This window comes from Misgurnus anguillicaudatus, chromosome 18 (assembly GCF_027580225.2).
Source record: "Misgurnus anguillicaudatus chromosome 18, ASM2758022v2, whole genome shotgun sequence".
Taxonomy (NCBI): Eukaryota; Metazoa; Chordata; class Actinopteri; order Cypriniformes; family Cobitidae; genus Misgurnus; species Misgurnus anguillicaudatus.
Window position 1 is genome coordinate 36,672,248 of NC_073354.2, and position 18,123 is coordinate 36,690,370.

General features: G+C 37.8%; 3 protein-coding genes across 5 annotated transcripts; all 3 read right to left on the reverse strand.

The window, feature by feature from the left end:
• Positions 1-43: 43 nt before the first annotated feature.
• On the reverse strand, positions 44-5,097 carry znf410 (zinc finger protein 410). 2 transcript variants are annotated; one of them, XM_055185897.2, is made up of 12 exons: positions 4,952-5,097; positions 4,624-4,711; positions 4,477-4,528; positions 4,078-4,213; positions 3,721-3,879; positions 3,237-3,416; positions 1,785-1,944; positions 1,371-1,552; positions 1,172-1,261; positions 857-988; positions 279-368; positions 44-196 (listed from the first exon to the last, which is right to left on the reverse strand). In XM_055185897.2, exons 3-12 carry the CDS (start codon positions 4,507-4,509, stop codon positions 84-86), a joined length of 1,275 nt encoding a protein of 424 aa, XP_055041872.2. In that variant the 5' UTR covers positions 4,510-4,528; positions 4,624-4,711; positions 4,952-5,097; the 3' UTR covers positions 44-83. The 2 variants fall into 2 exon arrangements, with proteins under 2 accessions (XP_055041872.2, XP_055041873.2); XM_055185898.2 differs by lacking the exons at positions 4,477-4,528; positions 4,624-4,711; positions 4,952-5,097 and having other exon boundaries at positions 3,237-3,378.
• Positions 5,098-7,077: 1,980 nt separating this feature from the next.
• On the reverse strand, positions 7,078-10,948 carry cipcb (CLOCK-interacting pacemaker b). 2 transcript variants are annotated; one of them, XM_055185899.2, is made up of 4 exons: positions 10,549-10,948; positions 9,889-10,022; positions 9,549-9,724; positions 7,078-8,964 (listed from the first exon to the last, which is right to left on the reverse strand). In XM_055185899.2, exons 2-4 carry the CDS (start codon positions 9,989-9,991, stop codon positions 8,245-8,247), a joined length of 999 nt encoding a protein of 332 aa, XP_055041874.2. In that variant the 5' UTR covers positions 9,992-10,022; positions 10,549-10,948; the 3' UTR covers positions 7,078-8,244. The 2 variants fall into 2 exon arrangements, with proteins under 2 accessions (XP_055041874.2, XP_055041876.2); XM_055185901.2 differs by lacking the exon at positions 10,549-10,948 and adding an exon at positions 10,412-10,532.
• Positions 10,949-12,449: 1,501 nt separating this feature from the next.
• pgfa (placental growth factor a) lies at positions 12,450-18,109 on the reverse strand. Its single transcript, XM_055186467.2, has 7 exons — positions 17,994-18,109; positions 17,150-17,612; positions 15,271-15,304; positions 14,809-15,005; positions 14,556-14,635; positions 14,436-14,465; positions 12,450-12,905 (listed from the first exon to the last, which is right to left on the reverse strand). The coding sequence occupies exons 2-7, from the start codon at positions 17,243-17,245 to the stop codon at positions 12,848-12,850; spliced, it is 495 nt and encodes a 164-aa protein (XP_055042442.2). The 5' UTR covers positions 17,246-17,612; positions 17,994-18,109; the 3' UTR covers positions 12,450-12,847.
• Between the last annotated feature and the right edge of the window lie 14 nt (positions 18,110-18,123).

Sequence of the window (18,123 nt, forward strand, 5' to 3'; positions counted from 1 at the left end):
TGTGAAGTATAATATGAATTAAATGAGCTTCTGTACAAAGATGTTTCCTAAAATATTTTATTTACAAAACGACGAGAGTGATGTTAGAGCAGAGTGACCACATCATGACTGTATGAATGTGCTGTCGTTATATTGACCAGATCTTCATCATCATCATCATCATCGCGTGACAAAACCACCACAGGATCAGAGGGACCTGAATGAAAGAAAGATGATTTACTGTAGTTATCACAGCTCATCTCTATTACAGGAAACAAACAGAAATCCTGATGAACTACCTTGTGTGCTTAACATCTCATGATTCAGATTGACTATCGACTCAGTGCTGCCGTCCGCCTCTAACAAGCTGCTCTGAGTGAGCGCCTCACCTGTCAATCACACATTAACACCTTAACTAATCTACTGTGTGTGCACATACCCCACATATGAGATGAAATCACACTTTTACAAGCTTTCAGTTAACATTAACTTAATGTGAACCAACAATAAACAACACTTATGCTGCATTTATAATCGCTATTAATGTTCATTTTCACATGTACCTGTACATCTTAAGATCTGTTAATGTTATTCTATAAACAATCAACCAACAATTAAAGGAATGAATGCAATAATAAATGCAGAAAATGATATTAGCTGATTGTTAGTTGAAGGAAAGTGTAAAGTAAGTAAACCTTTCTGTTAAGTGTTGCCAAAAACAAAATGTATAAAAAAATACACGGATGAATGTTTAAATTTATTGTATAGATGTGTGCTTTAAAGCACAGAATAATGAAAAGTCAAATGAAATCAATATGTTTATGTACTATATGTCTTTAAAGCTCACTGTGAATGAGACTGAATGTCGTTGTGTTGCCTGTTATTGTTTCTCTGCTGTCAGTGATGTGTTGTGTGTCCTCCTCGCTGTGTCTCTTCTTCATGTGAACATTTCGACTGCCGCTCTGAGAGAAAGTTTTCCCACAAACCGAACACACGTGCGGCTTCTCACCTGACAATAACACCGGTGATGATGTCATTAGCTCATATTCCACCAGCAAGCATTTTATTCGCAAAATCTATTTACAAAACATAATGGATTGATTGAGTCTGCTACTGAAGACTCCTCATACTTGGATTGTGAAACTTAACAGACACAATAATGTTGTGTATGATCATTTATCTTGATCAGTACCAGAATGCACCAGCATGTGTTTGCGAAGACTCGAGTATTCGGCGAAGGATCGACCGCAGCTGTCCACCTCACACAAGAAAGGTTTCTCACCTGACACACAAAATGCATACAGCACTTTATACGGTGTATATGTGTAGAATAAGGATGTTTTCATATGAATAAGAGATTTATTAAATGCATTGAATTGAAGTTTGTGTACCAGTATGAGTACGCCGGTGGTTCTTCAGGTTCCCGGCAGTGGTGAACTTCTTGCCACAGTCCTTCTCGCTGCAGATGAACGGTTTCTCTCCGTTGTGGGTTCTCATGTGGACCTGAAGTCTCTGCAGAACGTAGAAACTCTTTCCACAACCTTCAGCACCGCAGCGAAACATGCGGTCGTTTCTGAGGAAACAAACAGAGAGACATTCATCAACATCATCATACTTCAGTACTTCTACTGTTATGGCTCTCATACAACGACTTTTAAACTAACTCAACGTTATTTAAATAAAGTCAAGTATAAAGAGTGAAATAAGATCTGCATATGTTTCTGTGCGACAGCATAAAATAATAATATACTTGGTCACGGTCTTGACAGATTTAATGTGATTTACCATGTGCCATATACACGTACCTGTGTGTTTTTAGGTGGTACTTCAGATGGGCCGGCCAGGTGAATGTTCTGTGACAGTTCTCATATGGACATCTATGGGTTTTTTCTGAAGGTGTGCGATTGGCTCGAGACAGCGGCTCTTTCTTTAGCCCCTCTGATTGACAGCTATGAATGTGCTCACCTTAACAACAACAACAACACAGATAAAGATTAAAGAGCGTTCAGCGTTAACAATCACAACATCTTCACAACTGAGGATTCAAATCACTTGATTTAATGTTTTCCAGGTCACTTTGGGTAATAGCTAGTAAAATACACACACTAAACATTATTTTTCTGTTTGACTTTAAATGATTTTACCAAGTTTTATCAATTTAAAACTTTGATTTTATTCTCCCATTTAATCTCCTGTTTCATTTCAGGTATAATCTCCCGTTTAATCTCCAGTATAATTTCACATATAGGGTTGGTTTCCCGGACAGGGAGTAGACTAGTCCTAGACTAAAATAAATGTAAGAGCTGTCCAAACTGAAAACAACTTGTACTGACATATCTTAAAGTACATCAGGGCCCTTTGTTTTGTCTTAAAATGCACACAAGTATTGTTTTTAGTAAGGCATGTTTTTTTAAAACTAGTTATATGTCCTAAATAAACTAAGGCCTAGTCCTGGTTTAAACTAATCTCTGTCTGGGAAACCACCCCCTAATCTCCTGTTTAATCTTCCATTTAATTTCAAGTATAATTTCCCATTTGATTTAATGTATAGTCTTCAATGTAATTTTTACATATAATCTTCCATATAACCTCCTATATAATTTCACCTATAATCTCCTGTTTAATCTCCAGTATAATTTCACGTATAATCTCCTGTTTAATCTCCAGTGTAATCTTCTGTATAATCTCCTATTTAATCTCCAGTATAATTTCACGTATAATCTCCTGTTTAATCTCCCATATAATCTTCTGTATAATTTCACATACAATCTCCCATTTAATTTCATGTATAATCTCCAATTTAATTTAACATATAATCTGCCATTTAATCTTGACACATAATATTCCATATAACCTCCTGTATAATTTCACATATAATCTCCCATTTAATCTCCCATATAATCTCCTGTATATTTTTACGTATAATCTTCCATATAATCTCCCATAAAATTTCATGTATAATCTCCTGTTTAATCTCCCATATAATCTTTTGTATAATTTCACCTATAATCTCTCGTTTAATCTCCATCTCCAGTATAAACTTCTGTATAATCTCCCGTTTGATCTCCATCTCCTGTATCATAAATTTCATATATAATCTCCCATTTAATTTCACGTATAATCTCCTGTATATTTTCCTGTATAATGTCCCGTTTATTCTCCCTTACAATCTCTAAACTCCTTGCTAAATGTTGAAGTGTCAGGTGATCAGGTTTCTTAATCTGAGAAAGACTGATAAAAGGTTGAGATTATCTCACTGCTGTTGTTAGATCTGGCATCTTTAGCCAGTTGTGCCCGTGTGGCAGCGATCAGGCTGTCATGTGCAAGCTCCTGAACTCGCAGATACCACGGCGCGCTGCCATCCGCTGAGATCTCCTCCTCTGCCTCATCAACATCGTCCTGTACAAACACCAGAGGTTCTGTCGATGCTGCCAACCCTACAAACATCAACATCATTATTCCTGAACATGAGCTGATGATGAAGAAACGCAGCATTGTGTGAGAGACAATAAACCCTTTAGTGATGTTTGTTTATTTACACTTTTATGTGCTGGTATGTGTTGAAGTGTTACTTTTGAGAATTCATTTAAGCAACACTTACATCAGTTTTATATTACACCGTAATCTGCCATAGATTTGTTCCTCTGACTTCTTAAATGGAAGGTTTAATTGAGGATTAGGCATTAGATCAAATAATAATACTAAAGTTTGTCACATATATAAATGATGTTTGGAGTGTACCTTTGGCCAGGTTAAGTAGGATGTAAGAAGAAGTGTTGTCGTGGTTCTGAAGGTCTTGTAGGAGGTTTGGTTCTGTAGACTGCAGATCTTCCACCAGAGGACTTCGCTCGGGTCCAAACTCTGACAGCGACGGTGGGACAACATGATTAAGAGAAGTCTCTGATCGACACAAACCAAACAAACACATTCATTTCAACAATAAAGTTCAGATAAACAACTCGCGTGTGTGATATTCGTGTTTTTATTCATGTGAATGAAATAAATGTGACTTGTGTCTGATAATGATGACTACATTCATCTAGTTTAGAATGAAAATAATTCAAAAGGATTCAAAAGTTTTGTGATTGTGACCTTCACCTGAAAGCTGCGATGGACTGCATGAAGATTTTAATGATGGCGAGATGAGAGGAGTACAGGAGGAGGATTTGAGTTCAGACTCCTCCAGAGTTTCACCCAGCGGTATGGAGGCGTTCTGAACAAACTCAACCAACAGCTGTGGAGGAAACCAACAAAACATCATTCAGCTGCTTAAACTAACTGCTTTTAAATAAGTAACTAAACTGTTGAAATAATCAACAACGTTTTATCATTCAGGTCTGGTTTCACAGACAAAACTTAGCTAAAGCCAGGACTAGACCTTAGTTAAATTAAAGTAGTCCAATTTAAAGATGGGGCCCATTGACTTACCATAGTATTTTTTCCTACTATAAAAAAAAAAGTAAATGGACCCCATCTTTAAATTGGACTAGTTAATACCTCGGGTTTGGAGTCAAGCTCATCAGAAAGCATGGATTCAGTCTGATGTAATCTGACAAATAAAGAGAAGATAACATGAGCTTTTATTACATTACAGTATTATTACTTATCGTCCACTGATTGAATGTTTTTATTTGATAAACTAACCCCGATCAAGCGCGATCATGTGCTGTCAGTTCAAGCGCGTTCATGTGCTGTCGAGGTCTAAGGTTCATCCATCACCTACTGTCACACTCTTAAATCACATTAATGATAATAATCATCATCAGTGAATAATACTAATGTCGATATCACAAACATCTGCTGAAGAGTCAAATCCGCAGTTTAATTCATCACAAATAGAAAGAACAAATCAATAAAGAGCGAAATTAAACCGCGAGCATCTTTAAACTACCGCGATAAGTTAATCGTTTCAGACCTGTCAGACTCATTCATCACAGCACATAGCATTCATCTGCAAAAATCATATATTTACCTTTAAATCCACGCGCTGATGTTTCACAACAAACACACACAGGCAGTGTCACAAGCACTTCCGGGTGACGCGCGCGCCGCTTTCAGGGTCATTCATTAGAGAACCACGTGACAGACACACCGCTCATTTAGCTCTGACGTAACCTATGTTTTAGGATGTCTAATCTATATTTCATTTGACATCACTCTAAGCCCATTTTATTTACACAGTTAGCAAGATTAAAAATTATTCTAATAACTTTATAAAAGTGTTGTTTTAAAAGCACACCTCAAAATGTCAATAAACCAAATAGATTTCACGGGAAAAATGTGAATGTTTTGGTTGTGTACAGCTGATGTAGGCTATCTGCTGTGATTGTGCTCAGATTTATTCATTATTGAATGTTTTTTTTTATGTGTAAGTGCATTTAATTGTTTTACACAATACACCAATATTATAACACAAAAATCCCTTTCAGTCTTTGTGCTCATGTATCAGTCTGTATATCTTATAACAAACCATCTTTGTGTGTATTTAGTATGTTAAATAACAAAGAAGCTTCAACAACTTCATTATTAAAACAGGATTATGTAGAAAAGACGAGATTAAAAATATCACTGATAAACAAAATGAAGGCATAAATGTTACTAGAATCAGATTTTTTACCTTTTAAGTTCACAGATTTATTTGTTTATGATCTAACAGAATAAAACAAGGGATCTTTTGGCTTTGAAATGGTATAAAATGAAGATGTTTTTCTAACATCTACTATGAGTAAACCCACTCCTGCACGCTTCATTCATTCATTCAAAAAACACAGCTACACATTTGCAAAAACAGACACAATATAATTATAGACACCAACATTTATTGAATGGTTTATCAAAATTGATGGGCTACTACTTAGTGCACTATATAGAGAACTTCAACTATCATCAATGTAAGGCAAGAAGAAGTATTAAGACACAAACAAATCTGCCTGTAGTTCTTCTCAAAGTGTTAACATTGTTCATTTCTTATAGAATCTCATCTTAAAGTGTATATGCACACACCTACAGCGGGGTACCTCTGAGATCACTTTTTAACAAACGCCAATACTACATTATTTTCTACAACAATAAAACATTCAATATACAATACAGTACCAACACACAAATCTGATGATAAAATAAAGCTGACATGATCGCAAATGTGTTGTTTTAGCTATTAATGCAGAATGTTTGATCATGACATGTAAGCTTCTCACACTGATTGGTTGGGATAACCTGACTGTGCTCCTCACAATTCTTTAAAATAAACTTTTAAAAACTTTGGATGTGATCTCAGTCTTTTGGACCCCACTGTAAACGTGTGACAAGCTATTTGTATAAACGCAACAAACAGAAGTAATATATATTTTATAAACGCTTTCAATCTGATAACTTAGAAGGGCTGTGAAACGTATGTGGAACCCATCTCACTTTCATCATTTTATATTTTCAAGTATCTCAATATGATGTTTAAAGAGGTAAAAAAATTCAAATTAACAAATGAAATCTAAAATGAGAAAATGAATTGGGTCCAAACTGAGTTCATGTTGGTTGTAAGGTCGTGACTCTTACAAAGACAAGTGATGGTTTTAAAGTGTAAGGGTTATAGCTGCCGTAAATATTATCTGTCTTATGACCTTCGTGTGTGTGCGAGACAAAATAACAAATAAAATACAATCTCATTGAGTAAATCAAGCAGAAAGAGAGGTTAAATAAAAGTTTTAGCAAACACAGACAATCAACACAAAACAAGTCTTATAAAACAGATCAATTCATTAACACATGAGTAAACTTTATCAAGAACTCAACCAGCTCACAATTCACCGAAACAATCAATCCTCAATAAATGATTGTACTTTAAACAATGAAATATTATCGAGTATCATCAAATTGACAAAACACCAAAGTTGCATAAATGCAGGCTATACGAATGGATTGCATTGTGAAAAATGTGTTTTATCTTTGGATTGTGGGGTGAAATAAGAGTAGAAGATGTTTTGTGGTACAACTTAAACAGACAGCTACATAAACAACTAAAACAATAAAAAACAAAGAAATCAACATTTTAATAATCATTGCTCTGACTAACAGTGTAAATGATGGTCATTATGCAGTAAGCATATTTAAACAATCTTTAATAAAGTTGTTATGATGATGTTAAAAATGTTGTCAAGCAGACGGGACGATGAATCTTTTCTGCATTTCAGTTCAAGAGTGAATTATTATGAAGGTCATATTGGAGCTCTGGAATGATGAGTTTACAAAGCAGCAAAATCAAATGTTACAAGAAAACATGATGAACATTCAACTCACGCAGCACATTAACACCACAAACTCCTCTACAGTATTTGCCTTTAATATAACAAACCTCCTCATGTAAAGTCTACAGGATCTGAATATATATATATTAGTCTTCTTAAATACACAGCAAACACACAATAAGTCAACTAACAAGTTTCTTTGTAATCATTTCAATGTTTCAGTTTCTCCAATTTTTCAGGACTAAATGAAATGTATTTGTAGTTGACACTGAACTAAAGATCATGAGGATGATCATCTTCAGACTCCAGAGAAACAAGCCAAGCTGCTGATAGATTGTAACGTTTAGCTTGCTGCAAAGCATTCTGGGATAGCCCACTCTGTTGGGGACACATGCAACGCTGCCTTACAATCTGGTCTCTTGGTAAAAAACAAAATCATTAATCAAGAAATGTTGTATTAGGAGAGCAGGTATAATGGATTCATACAGTATGGGTTTATAGAGATGTCATTGGGTTTTAGAAACAGCGTCAACAGACATCATTTAGAAAAAACACAAGAATCATTTCCTGTGTAAATACTTTACAACATCATTCATGCATTAAGCTGAATGTTATGTTACAAAAGAGAAACTTATATGAATAAGATCTAATAGACATTTACGTTTAGAAAGGATTAAGTTCAACCTCGTACATCAAAAACAGATGACGCCTTAAACACAACATAGCTTATTACTGTATGGGTTAAAGCTAAAGCATTTGGACGTGAATCTGTACAAACTACACCATCATCTAACAAGTTATTAAACCAGGTATTGGTTTGGTTTGACCTTAAGTCTGGAGCTACGCTCGTATCACTTGGATAACTGCTATAATATTCTTATTATTAGATCAAAGTTTAACACGCATTAAATCCAACAATCACAAGGTGCATTGTTTTTTTGACGAACATTGAGAACAGACAGCTTTATAAGCTCATCGTGTCCACGTTTTCTGTGTGTCGTCAGTGAAGAGTCTGTCATGATGTTCAGTTCTCCTCCATCACGCTCATCTGCAGCCTGCTCCAGATTGCAGAATCTCCCGTCTGAAGAGCGGCTACATACAGGTTAGCGTGTTCACGCAGCCGCTCCAGCTCGCTCTGTGTCCGTCGGTTTTGCCGAATTAACTCTTTGGTGCGTAACGTGATGTCCAACAGCCCTGACTTACTGAGAATATTGTAGGTGTTACAGAATCGCTTTAACTTATTGTCCGTGCCACTGGCAGAAACGCATCGTGAACTAGGAGCGAGCGCCCGTGAGGTCGGGTCAGGACAGTCATCTGTGGATTCGGAGCTTCTCGCGCTCGTCTGTCGTTCGCCATGCAGAGAGCTACTATCACCTGAATTAGCGGAGGCTTTGTGGGTAGGTGCGGCTGCAGGCAAGGAGCTGGGTAACGTTGCCACGGCTGGCGCATCAGAGGACTCGCTGTGTCCCACGTCTCTCTGAGAGGAACTGGAGCTGGACGTGGATCTGCTACCGGTGCTGCTTCCCTTCTTTGGATTTTCTCCCGGGTGAGGGGCAATTTTGGGGTAGGATTTGAGGATGGGTAGGTACTTTTTGTGTAGACGCCGTTTGGAAGGAGGTCCCTTTGACACTGCAGCGGTTTTTTGGGGAATCATGGGTTGGAGGAAGACGACCTGAGGTTGCTGAACCATCTCAACAGCTGGACTGAAGCTCCAGGGTTTTAAAGATGAAGGGTTCTCACCAGACTGCAGATAATCAAGAAAAGATGAAAGATTATTTTACTTACTTAACCTGCAGCACACTGGAATCCTGGTTCTGGAATTTGGTCTGGAATGATGCATTGCCAGGCCCGATGCCACATGGAAGCAAAGGAGGGGTGTGCCTCCCCCCAGTTTTCTTATCAGACATAAATTAAATCGGAGTGTTCAATTCAGTCATATACTTTTAAAATAATGATAGCGTGTGTATCTGAAAACATCCGATGACTGCAACTACCTAATCTCAGGCGAATTGCTTCAGCGCGCAATTAAACATGTTTCTTAAATGCAACTAACACGAGCAAGTAACGTCGCTGTCACTCATCCTCAAAGTGAAGTGCGTAACTAAATCAGACATTAATAAAGTTGAACAACGGGCTAACAACTCCAGGAGGGCAGAGAGACGAGGATAGAGTCACTCCGGTTCGCTATTTGGGGAGTCCAGTCAAAACAGGGAACATTTTTTGTCATTTACATCAGTATTTGATGTAAGAGGAAACATCGAGGTTACATTAGCGTAAAACAGGGAAGTAAAAAAAATCAAAACTAAATGACACAACATGGAAGTTCACCTGTTTCAGAACGACATTATTCATGATGATCATTGGTGAAAGACCCTGCAGAGCCCCGCCCCCTACCACAGCAGCCAGTTGAGAAGGTTGTGATCCAGACCCTGAGGATCCCACAGAACATGAAGCCTCGTCCGGGTCTGTCTGATCAATGGCACTCATATGCTCAGAGCTGGCGTCTGTCAGAAACACAGAGGACATGAATTAGTGGGCGTCTTGACGTGGGTAAGGGCAGATGAAGGTTAGGTAAAAGTTGAATAAAAAGTTGTGTAACAGGACAGAGAGTGACTTTCATTGAGAGAAATAACAACACAAAGATTTGTAAATGAATAAAAGTTCAAACCTGAGAAGCCAGAGTCCCTCTCCGACTCGGCTCTCTCTCTCCGTTTGCCTTTCAATTTGGCCATTCCTCTCATGTGCTCTTCATCCTTCAACTTCTTGCTCATAGTCTTCCTCCTCACGTGCCTAATACACAAACTTAAAAACACAGGCAAACATCACAGAGCTGAAAACACATGACATCACCACGCCATTAAAAGTGACGTAAACGGACACATCTTAAGGGCTTATTTGACGTCATTTTAGTACAACTAAGGTTCGACCTAAACCGACACCCGTTTGCATCAAAACCACTTAAGTCCATAGCTGTGACGTAACCTATCTGACAAAACAATAATATAGTAAAACGAGTTACGCAGTTGACGTAAAATGCCATGTTTAATATCGCAAGTTTAGATATTCACATAAAAGCTCAAGCTACGTCAATATCTGTGCAGCAGGAAATCTAAAATCAAACAGTTATAATCACGAGTGATCAACAAAAGCGACACCATGAGAAACACATAAATATTTGAAACCCCACGCACGCACGGCCGTGTCATGGCAGCTCGTGACTTCATCCGGTTAGAAATCCTCAGGGATAAATACACGAAGATCATTTCTGTATCGCTACCGTGAGCTCGTGCAGATAAACTTGTCATAATGTCCGTTACCGGAGTCTTACCTCGGTCTCGGTGCGTTACGGCGCTCAGAGGCGCTGTTCGTCCCCGTCACGCAAAACACGCGCACAGTTACACGGTGCAGTACACGAGACCTGAACTGTATTCATTCCACACCGAACACACCCTCCGCGAACCGTACAGCGTTTTTGTTTTCTCAATGATCAGTGTCTTTATAATTTCATAACGTTATAAATGTCTTATAGTTTGTCTATTATGTAATAACTACATTAATGAACGTTAAACACATCGTTATTTGCGCTAGCTTTGTCTTCTACGCGGTGTCACTTTCCAGTCAGGTTCTTAACGGCTACATGAACGACTTCTCAACTATCCAATCGTTGAGCATCGAATTTCCCCGCAAGCCAATCCACTCGAGAGGGCGGGGATTGTCGGAACTATGAGAAGAACAGTGCGAGTTTTTGCCTGCCTTTGTTTTAGAAGGGCGGGGCTTTCTCCGGAAGTGCCTTAATCATGTTCTGTACCGAGCTGCTATTGGTTATCGGGCCCAGTAGTTAGAAGTGATGAGGACATTGCGTTCAACGAGCTGCTGGAGTCACTTGCGTTATGTAACGCGTGTCCTCACTTCATTGGAAAATGTAACAAGATTTACGAATAATAATAATATTTTTTTTTAACGTGAAATACACACAACATTGTAACTTTCTAACATTCTGGCTTTGTGCGTTTTACATTTTAAATACTGTACGGTTATTTAAAGTACGTGATCTCTTATGGACCAAATTAATTTGACTTTAATGTATGACTATTTCTGTATTCTAATTGGCTAATACACAATAAAAGAGCTATGATGTCATATATTGTGTGTAGCATCAGCAACCAACAGGTCTTCTATCTGAGTAATGCCACTTGATCAATTTCAATAGACAATGTAGTCCTAAATAATGTTCATTTATTTCTTTATCCAGGTATGCTGTAGAAATAGTATATGCTGGCTAATACGAAAACAACAACAAAAACAGTATTTAACAAAACACTGACCCCACTTTTTCTACGATTTTTCTACGATCTATGATTCCAAAAGTATTTTTCTTATTTATTAAAAATTAGTTCTAAGTCTTAAACAAAAGCAGCTTTGAGATAAAGCACACCATCACAAACTGTGACATAAAACAAAGAAACCCCTTTAAAATCAGAAATGACATACAGGACTGACTGTGGTCTTTACAGCTTTATTTAGACATTGATTCATGATGGTTTGGGGATGCAATATCCAACATTGAAAAACTTCAGAGGTCACATGTCTGTTTTTATATATTTATATATTGTCACTCACAAATATATGTGATGTAAAATGGAATAGAATTGAACTTTACTTAGGAACAATGAAATGACATGTGGGATTGTTTTTCTCCATGATCATTCGTTTCTTTCTTGATTATTATTCATCTATGAAATGCAATGACACGTTAAAAAACAATGACAAATCATCAAGCAGTATCCAGTTCTTTAATTCTAATAAATGAGTTTTTACAGTAGAGGGCAGCAGAGAGCTACTGACACAAAAGGCATCATGCGAGCTGTCAAAACTGTCAGTTGGATGACGTCAAAGTACTGCGAGATCGAGTCGAAAGTAGACTTCTCCGTACGATTTCTTGAATCGCTCTCGCGGTAGTATGACGTCATACGCTTGTAGTTTTTTGCGGCGCCTCATAAAGTCGAAAAAGCCTAATGTCAAGCGTCCAAATATACATGATCAACATTGTGCAATGAATATATCATAGATGGGAATATAACTACACTATTTAAAAAGCATTATTGCAAATCATATTGAGCAAGGCACGTTGGCTGTCCTGTGCTCCCAGCTGTGGTCTGGTGTGTGTGTGTGTGTGTGTGTGTGTGTGTGTGTGTGTGTGTGTGTGTGTGTGTGTGTGTGTGTGTGTGTGTGTGTGTGTGTGTGTGTGTACTTTTCACTTATTTAAATTAAGGCACGATTTTTACATTCATAAATAGAAAACGCAACTGCAAATTAGAGTAAATTGCGGTAAAAAAGAGCCAATCATCAAGAGATTAAGAGTGACGATTCGCCGCCGGAGGGTCTTTGTAGGCTACATGTGAATCTTGACAGCAACTTCGAAAAAGTTTTAATTTTCTTAGCGCAGTTTGAGCTTACAAAACAAATATTCTGGTACGTCACGTTTAATAATTGGTAGGTAATATATTGTTTAATTTGTAAGCCAATGTAGAGATTTCTCTCTTTCATTCAGGTAAATCTCTTATCTTGACCGCCCAGACAGAGGCGTTGCAAACATGGCTGCAGAGACTTTCCATAAAGTGACTTTGTTACTCTCCAGCTCTGCCTCTTCTTCTCCGTCTGCGTTTACCGGTTCGTCTCCTTTTACTGATGAAATATAAAACAGCAGGTACAGTGTTTCATTTAATTATTGTATGACTCAGTGGTAGCAGCATTGTGTTAATAACGCAAAAGATCATGGGTTCGAACCCAGGGCACACATATGCTGACCTTAAAGGCACACCATGAAACTTTTTGGCCACTAGGGGGTGCTAGACATGTATTTTTCACTTCTAGCGCCCCTAGAGCCCACAAGCGCCGCAGCACTGTCGCAAAGAAAAAGGAACTGGCCAACCTTAAAACTAAACTAAAAACTAAACATTTAAAACGCTAAACGATCAACATTTTGAGACAACAGTGAGAAGCGCAGTCATGTTACAACTTTCTGATGAGGAACTCGTCGTGGCAGAAGCCATGTCTCAATCTGAAGGTTGCAGCCTCCAGATGTAGTATTTCTAAGCTGTATACGTCATCAAGACTGTCTTATTTCACAATATTAACAATTACAAAGTTGACTAATATACTTAGTTAATCGTAAATTGTTGCAGTATGCTTATGACTTGCGAATGTAATGCTCAGTTTACCTTAATAAACCAGGCTTGATGACGTATGCAGCCTGCATATTTGACCTCCGGAGGCTGCAGCCTTCCAATTCAGAAACGACCAGAAGTATTTCCTTGCCTTTTCCCAAACAAATATTGTTGCATCGTCTCTCTCTCCCCCTCGCCATCAGGATTTTCCGCAATGGCGCTCGTTTTTCCTCTCTTTTGTGTGAAAATTGTCGCTCCAAATCCAAGTAAACCGATGTGGTCCAAGCAGACCTAAAGGCTGCCGCTTTGTAATACGTCACGCGAGTGACAGCGGAACGCAGCAAATGAGGAAGAGAGAAGAGAGAAACGCTCGGATCTGATTGGTGAATGAATAGGGTTTGGTTTTACACTGTGAGCAAGTTTGAGTGCTATAGCATCCTGGATTGTAATGTAAATATCATAGACAAAGTAAAAGAAAGGTAAATATGTGAACACGTGAATGCAGCATCTGAATACAGGGAACTATATGCAAGATAATCGCCGTCATTTATAAAGAACATCGCATTTATGTATGAATCAAGAGTTTATATAAAAAAAATTGCCTTAAAGGGGAATCAAACCCGGGTCACCCGTGTCATAGGTCTGTGGCTCTAGAGACTGTGCCACAGAGTCACACAATAGAAGCTGCTCTCTACATTTCTTAAGTAAGCCTCCAGCAAAATTCACGTTAAAAACAAATTGTGTGGAGGAAGTGACGTATGCCGTAAAGCAGTCGAATTTTGTAGTTTTTTTTGTGCTCTGGTTACTACCAGAAACCCTACGTTTTAAAATACGAGTAAAAGTGATACAGACCCCGTCAGGCTATGGTAGACATGTCATTCAACCTATTTAAAGTCCATGTACTATCACAAGGGTCTTGAAAATTTATTATGAAGGTTGAAAAATTACATGGTGTCACTTTAAAGTTGCTTCAAGCACCTGCCAAATGCATAAATGTAATGGGATTTATAGACACGAGAAGCGACACGATGAATCAGTGCATACTTACGGTTGAGTTCTCCAGTGGTGTCGTCTGGGCCTAAATGTCAGAAAGTAATTTGGATGAATGAAAGAAAAGCAGAGAAGCATTCAGTTATGAAATAAGAAGCGTGCAGGAGCCGTAGCCTACCTGCATTCACAGGTGTGATGTTCCTGAAAGGAGAGCAGTACGTATTCTCTGTGTCTGTCTGCTGGAGTTATTCTCAACAACTAAACACATTAGAAACATTACAACTTTAACTATGCTGCTCTATGTATTTTCAAAAACAATAACTTGAAACATGGCACTGTGGCATTTTCAGGCTTTGCAGACAGCAGAAGTCCACCATTACACATAATTGGCTGTGATGAAAGATTCGATTGTGAATATAAAGATGTCTTACCTGAACAGTGATGTTGTGTGTGCTGCTGGGATAGCAGGCTAGTTTGTCATCATTACAACAGCCGGAGCATCGCAGGAGTGGAACACAGCCGGGACTGTAGATGTGTTTTACACCACCAGGATATTCCTGATCAACATCCACCAGACTCTGCATGACATTACACAGACTACGTCCCCACGCCTCGTGAAACAGCATCACTGCAGCAAACGTACGGTACGACTTTACTATTTACATCCACTATGACTGACAGTATCCTGCTGTACAGAACAAGAGTGCCGTTTGATGTCACACACACATTACAGCTAATCCCACAATGCCAGACTTTGACTTGACACAGAAAAGTCTGGTCGGCTCCTCAGACTGATTTAAACATTTAAACTTTCTGTTTTATGTGTTTTTGTTTAGCTACGTAAAGAATCCATGAAAAAGAAATAAAGATCACAGTCATTAAATAGGTCTTACCTTTGGAGTGGGAATTGCCCAGAATGATAGAAACCTGTCACAGTAATTAAAACAAACTTTATAAACTATTTGAAGGAAAACAAAACAGTAGAAATCTTTTACAATGTAATGGCTATTAAGAACAAAAACCTATTTATCTTGAATTTGGTTACATGTGGTTTTTGCCTAAATATCTTGTGGGATGTCTGATATTCCATCATGCAACAAAGTCCTTTATCATTAATTTAATTGATTTAATTTTTGGGCTACGGTATGGTAACGTTGCCTTGTTGCTTGCTGGGATAGCATGGGAGAAAACTTTTGTGTCTATTCTATTACTTCACACTCTCTTTTAAATCACATAATAAAACAATTTACACTCACATAAAATATATCAACGTTATTTCGTTTATCTAATGATCAGTGACCATGTAACCATGTAGCCGAAGTGAGATCCTACACGGTCAGCTTGTCAACACATGTATTGTAAATGACTTTTGATTAAAGTGTATCTATGTAATATGAGCATCATTTATACAGATTTCTAACAGGTTTGTCGGTATCAGAGTTGAGTGCATCTCTCTCACTCTACAGCACACATTATGAGCAATGAAATCCTCTGAGCAGCCGAAAAAAAGGTGTAATTATGGGGAAGAAGTGCAGGCCATTTGTTCTGCTGAATGAAATTGTCAAATTGTCTTTGTGCACTGAACTAAATCTGACTGAAGGGCCCTGGACACAAACCTGGCTTGTGTCCATTGTTGGGGCGTTGTGTACGTCTACACGTAGGCGCTGTACATTAATTAGGGCGCACTAGGTTCTCAGATCTCTATAAGAAGGGGCGAGAGGGGGTGGAAACTAACTTTAGATAAGAGATGTTAATGAGCCAACCCTAAGAGTTTCTTTGTTCTCCTTTAGCAAAAAAACATCTTACAGCTACAGTGAGGATTGATTTAGTTGCTCATGGAAAATTCTGTCATTATTATTTGAAACTTAACCGTGTTCTAGACTCGTAAGTTGTTTTCAGAGGAACTAAAAATGAGGATTCTTCCACACAAGAACAGTTAATAGGGATCATATCTGTTCAAGTCTAGTAAAATCATCAAATAACATTAAAGTATCATAGAAGCAGTTCATCTGACCCGTGCATGAGCTCCTATATTAAACCTTGAAAAAACAAGAATGAAATTTCATGTTTCCACTAACGAACTTTTCTTTGATCAAATCACTTGTGTAAATGATAGAGTGACAATGAGGTGATTTGTAAATTCAATCCCATCAGTGTTATTCCCTTTACACACAGCACCAAAAAGACAGTGTGACTTTGAACCATATTTTTTGATCTCTTTGTTTATAAAATATTTTTAATCACTTTTTATTTCAGTGACTTTTAAAATAAAGTAAGTATTCTGATAAACAGAAAAAGCCAGTTTATTTTAGTGCCTTAGTTATATAAAGACATTTAAGAAGATTTGACAAAAATGCCATAGAGAAAACGTTACTTGTGTACATCTTGTGACAAAACAATGACGCTGATCTTTTCAAAGATACGTCAGTGCAAGCTGTTTTTAGTTGAGACTAAAAACAGTATATTCAATCTGGGACTAAACCTAAATCTAAAGGAAATTGCTTATTTTTGATGCATCCCATTTTTGGTAATGAATTCCCTTTGTGATTTTTATTTGTTTCTGTTATCAGGCAATCAAATTAACCTATTAGATATGAGTAATTTAGAGTTACTACCATGCACAAGCTATGAGATACGTTTATTTGATGTAATGGATCATATAAGCATTTTGAATTTGTGTTAAAGAAACACTGCGACTCTTTATAAGTATAAAACTGCATTAATTATGGGATCTTGAGAAAAATAAAGTGGTAAATGTTAAAGTGCCATCACCTGTATAAGCAGAATGTAGAGCAGAAATGCAGCCAGCTGCGATACACAGATAAATCTATTCATGTCGAACCAATGGAAGACTGTAGTTAAGCCCATACATCACAAGTCTCTCCTCGCTATGTTAATCCACTGCAATGACAAACTCTTTTCAAAGTCCAGTGCATTTTATTTTCGCAGTAATCAGTTCTTCAGTAATGAGATCGGGCTAAAATGAAGAAAACAACTCCTTAAACACTCCACAGGTGTCAGATTAATAACACCGCTTTATCTCTTGGCAGTTTTAAATCGACTGGTCTTTGTTTTGAGTGAATCGGTCCATCCCCCTGTCCACATCATTCAGCCCCACAAGCCTCTTCACAAACACTGATGAAATGGGTCATCATCAGATGGTTGCATACGGACACAATGAACGCAGCTTTCCTTTGGTGATATGTACCAGTCAGTTTATATCCTAAGACAAAGGCTTGAGAAATAAAAATCCTTTAATTACTGAAGAAATTTAAGGAACCAAGAAAATGGCATTAATTGAATTATGGAATTTGGCTCAGGCAGTGCAGTGATGAAGCAAAAGAGAAAGCCAGACAGAACGTTCAACAAACACATGGATTGTGATAGTGGTGTTAAACCCCCCAAACCAAAAGTAAAAATTAACCAGATTGAGATGAAAGGGCACATCAAGAATGAATCAGTTTTCTGCTGGTTAAAAGCTGCTGAATATATGGGAACTTAAATTGAGTGAAAATTGTCTAAATTTGGCAGAGTTTAGTTATCACTGCATTACCATAACAGTTCTAAAAGGTAAATCGTGTTGTCAAACAAGCCTAATCTTATGAGGGAGACTCACTTCTAGACAGTATTGGTGAATTGGTCTGGATGCCTGAAGTTGGATTATATTAAAAGTTAGTGAACATCCAGCAATTTGCCACTGGAGGAAAACTTAAACCTGAACACATGATTGATTAAAGTCAACATCA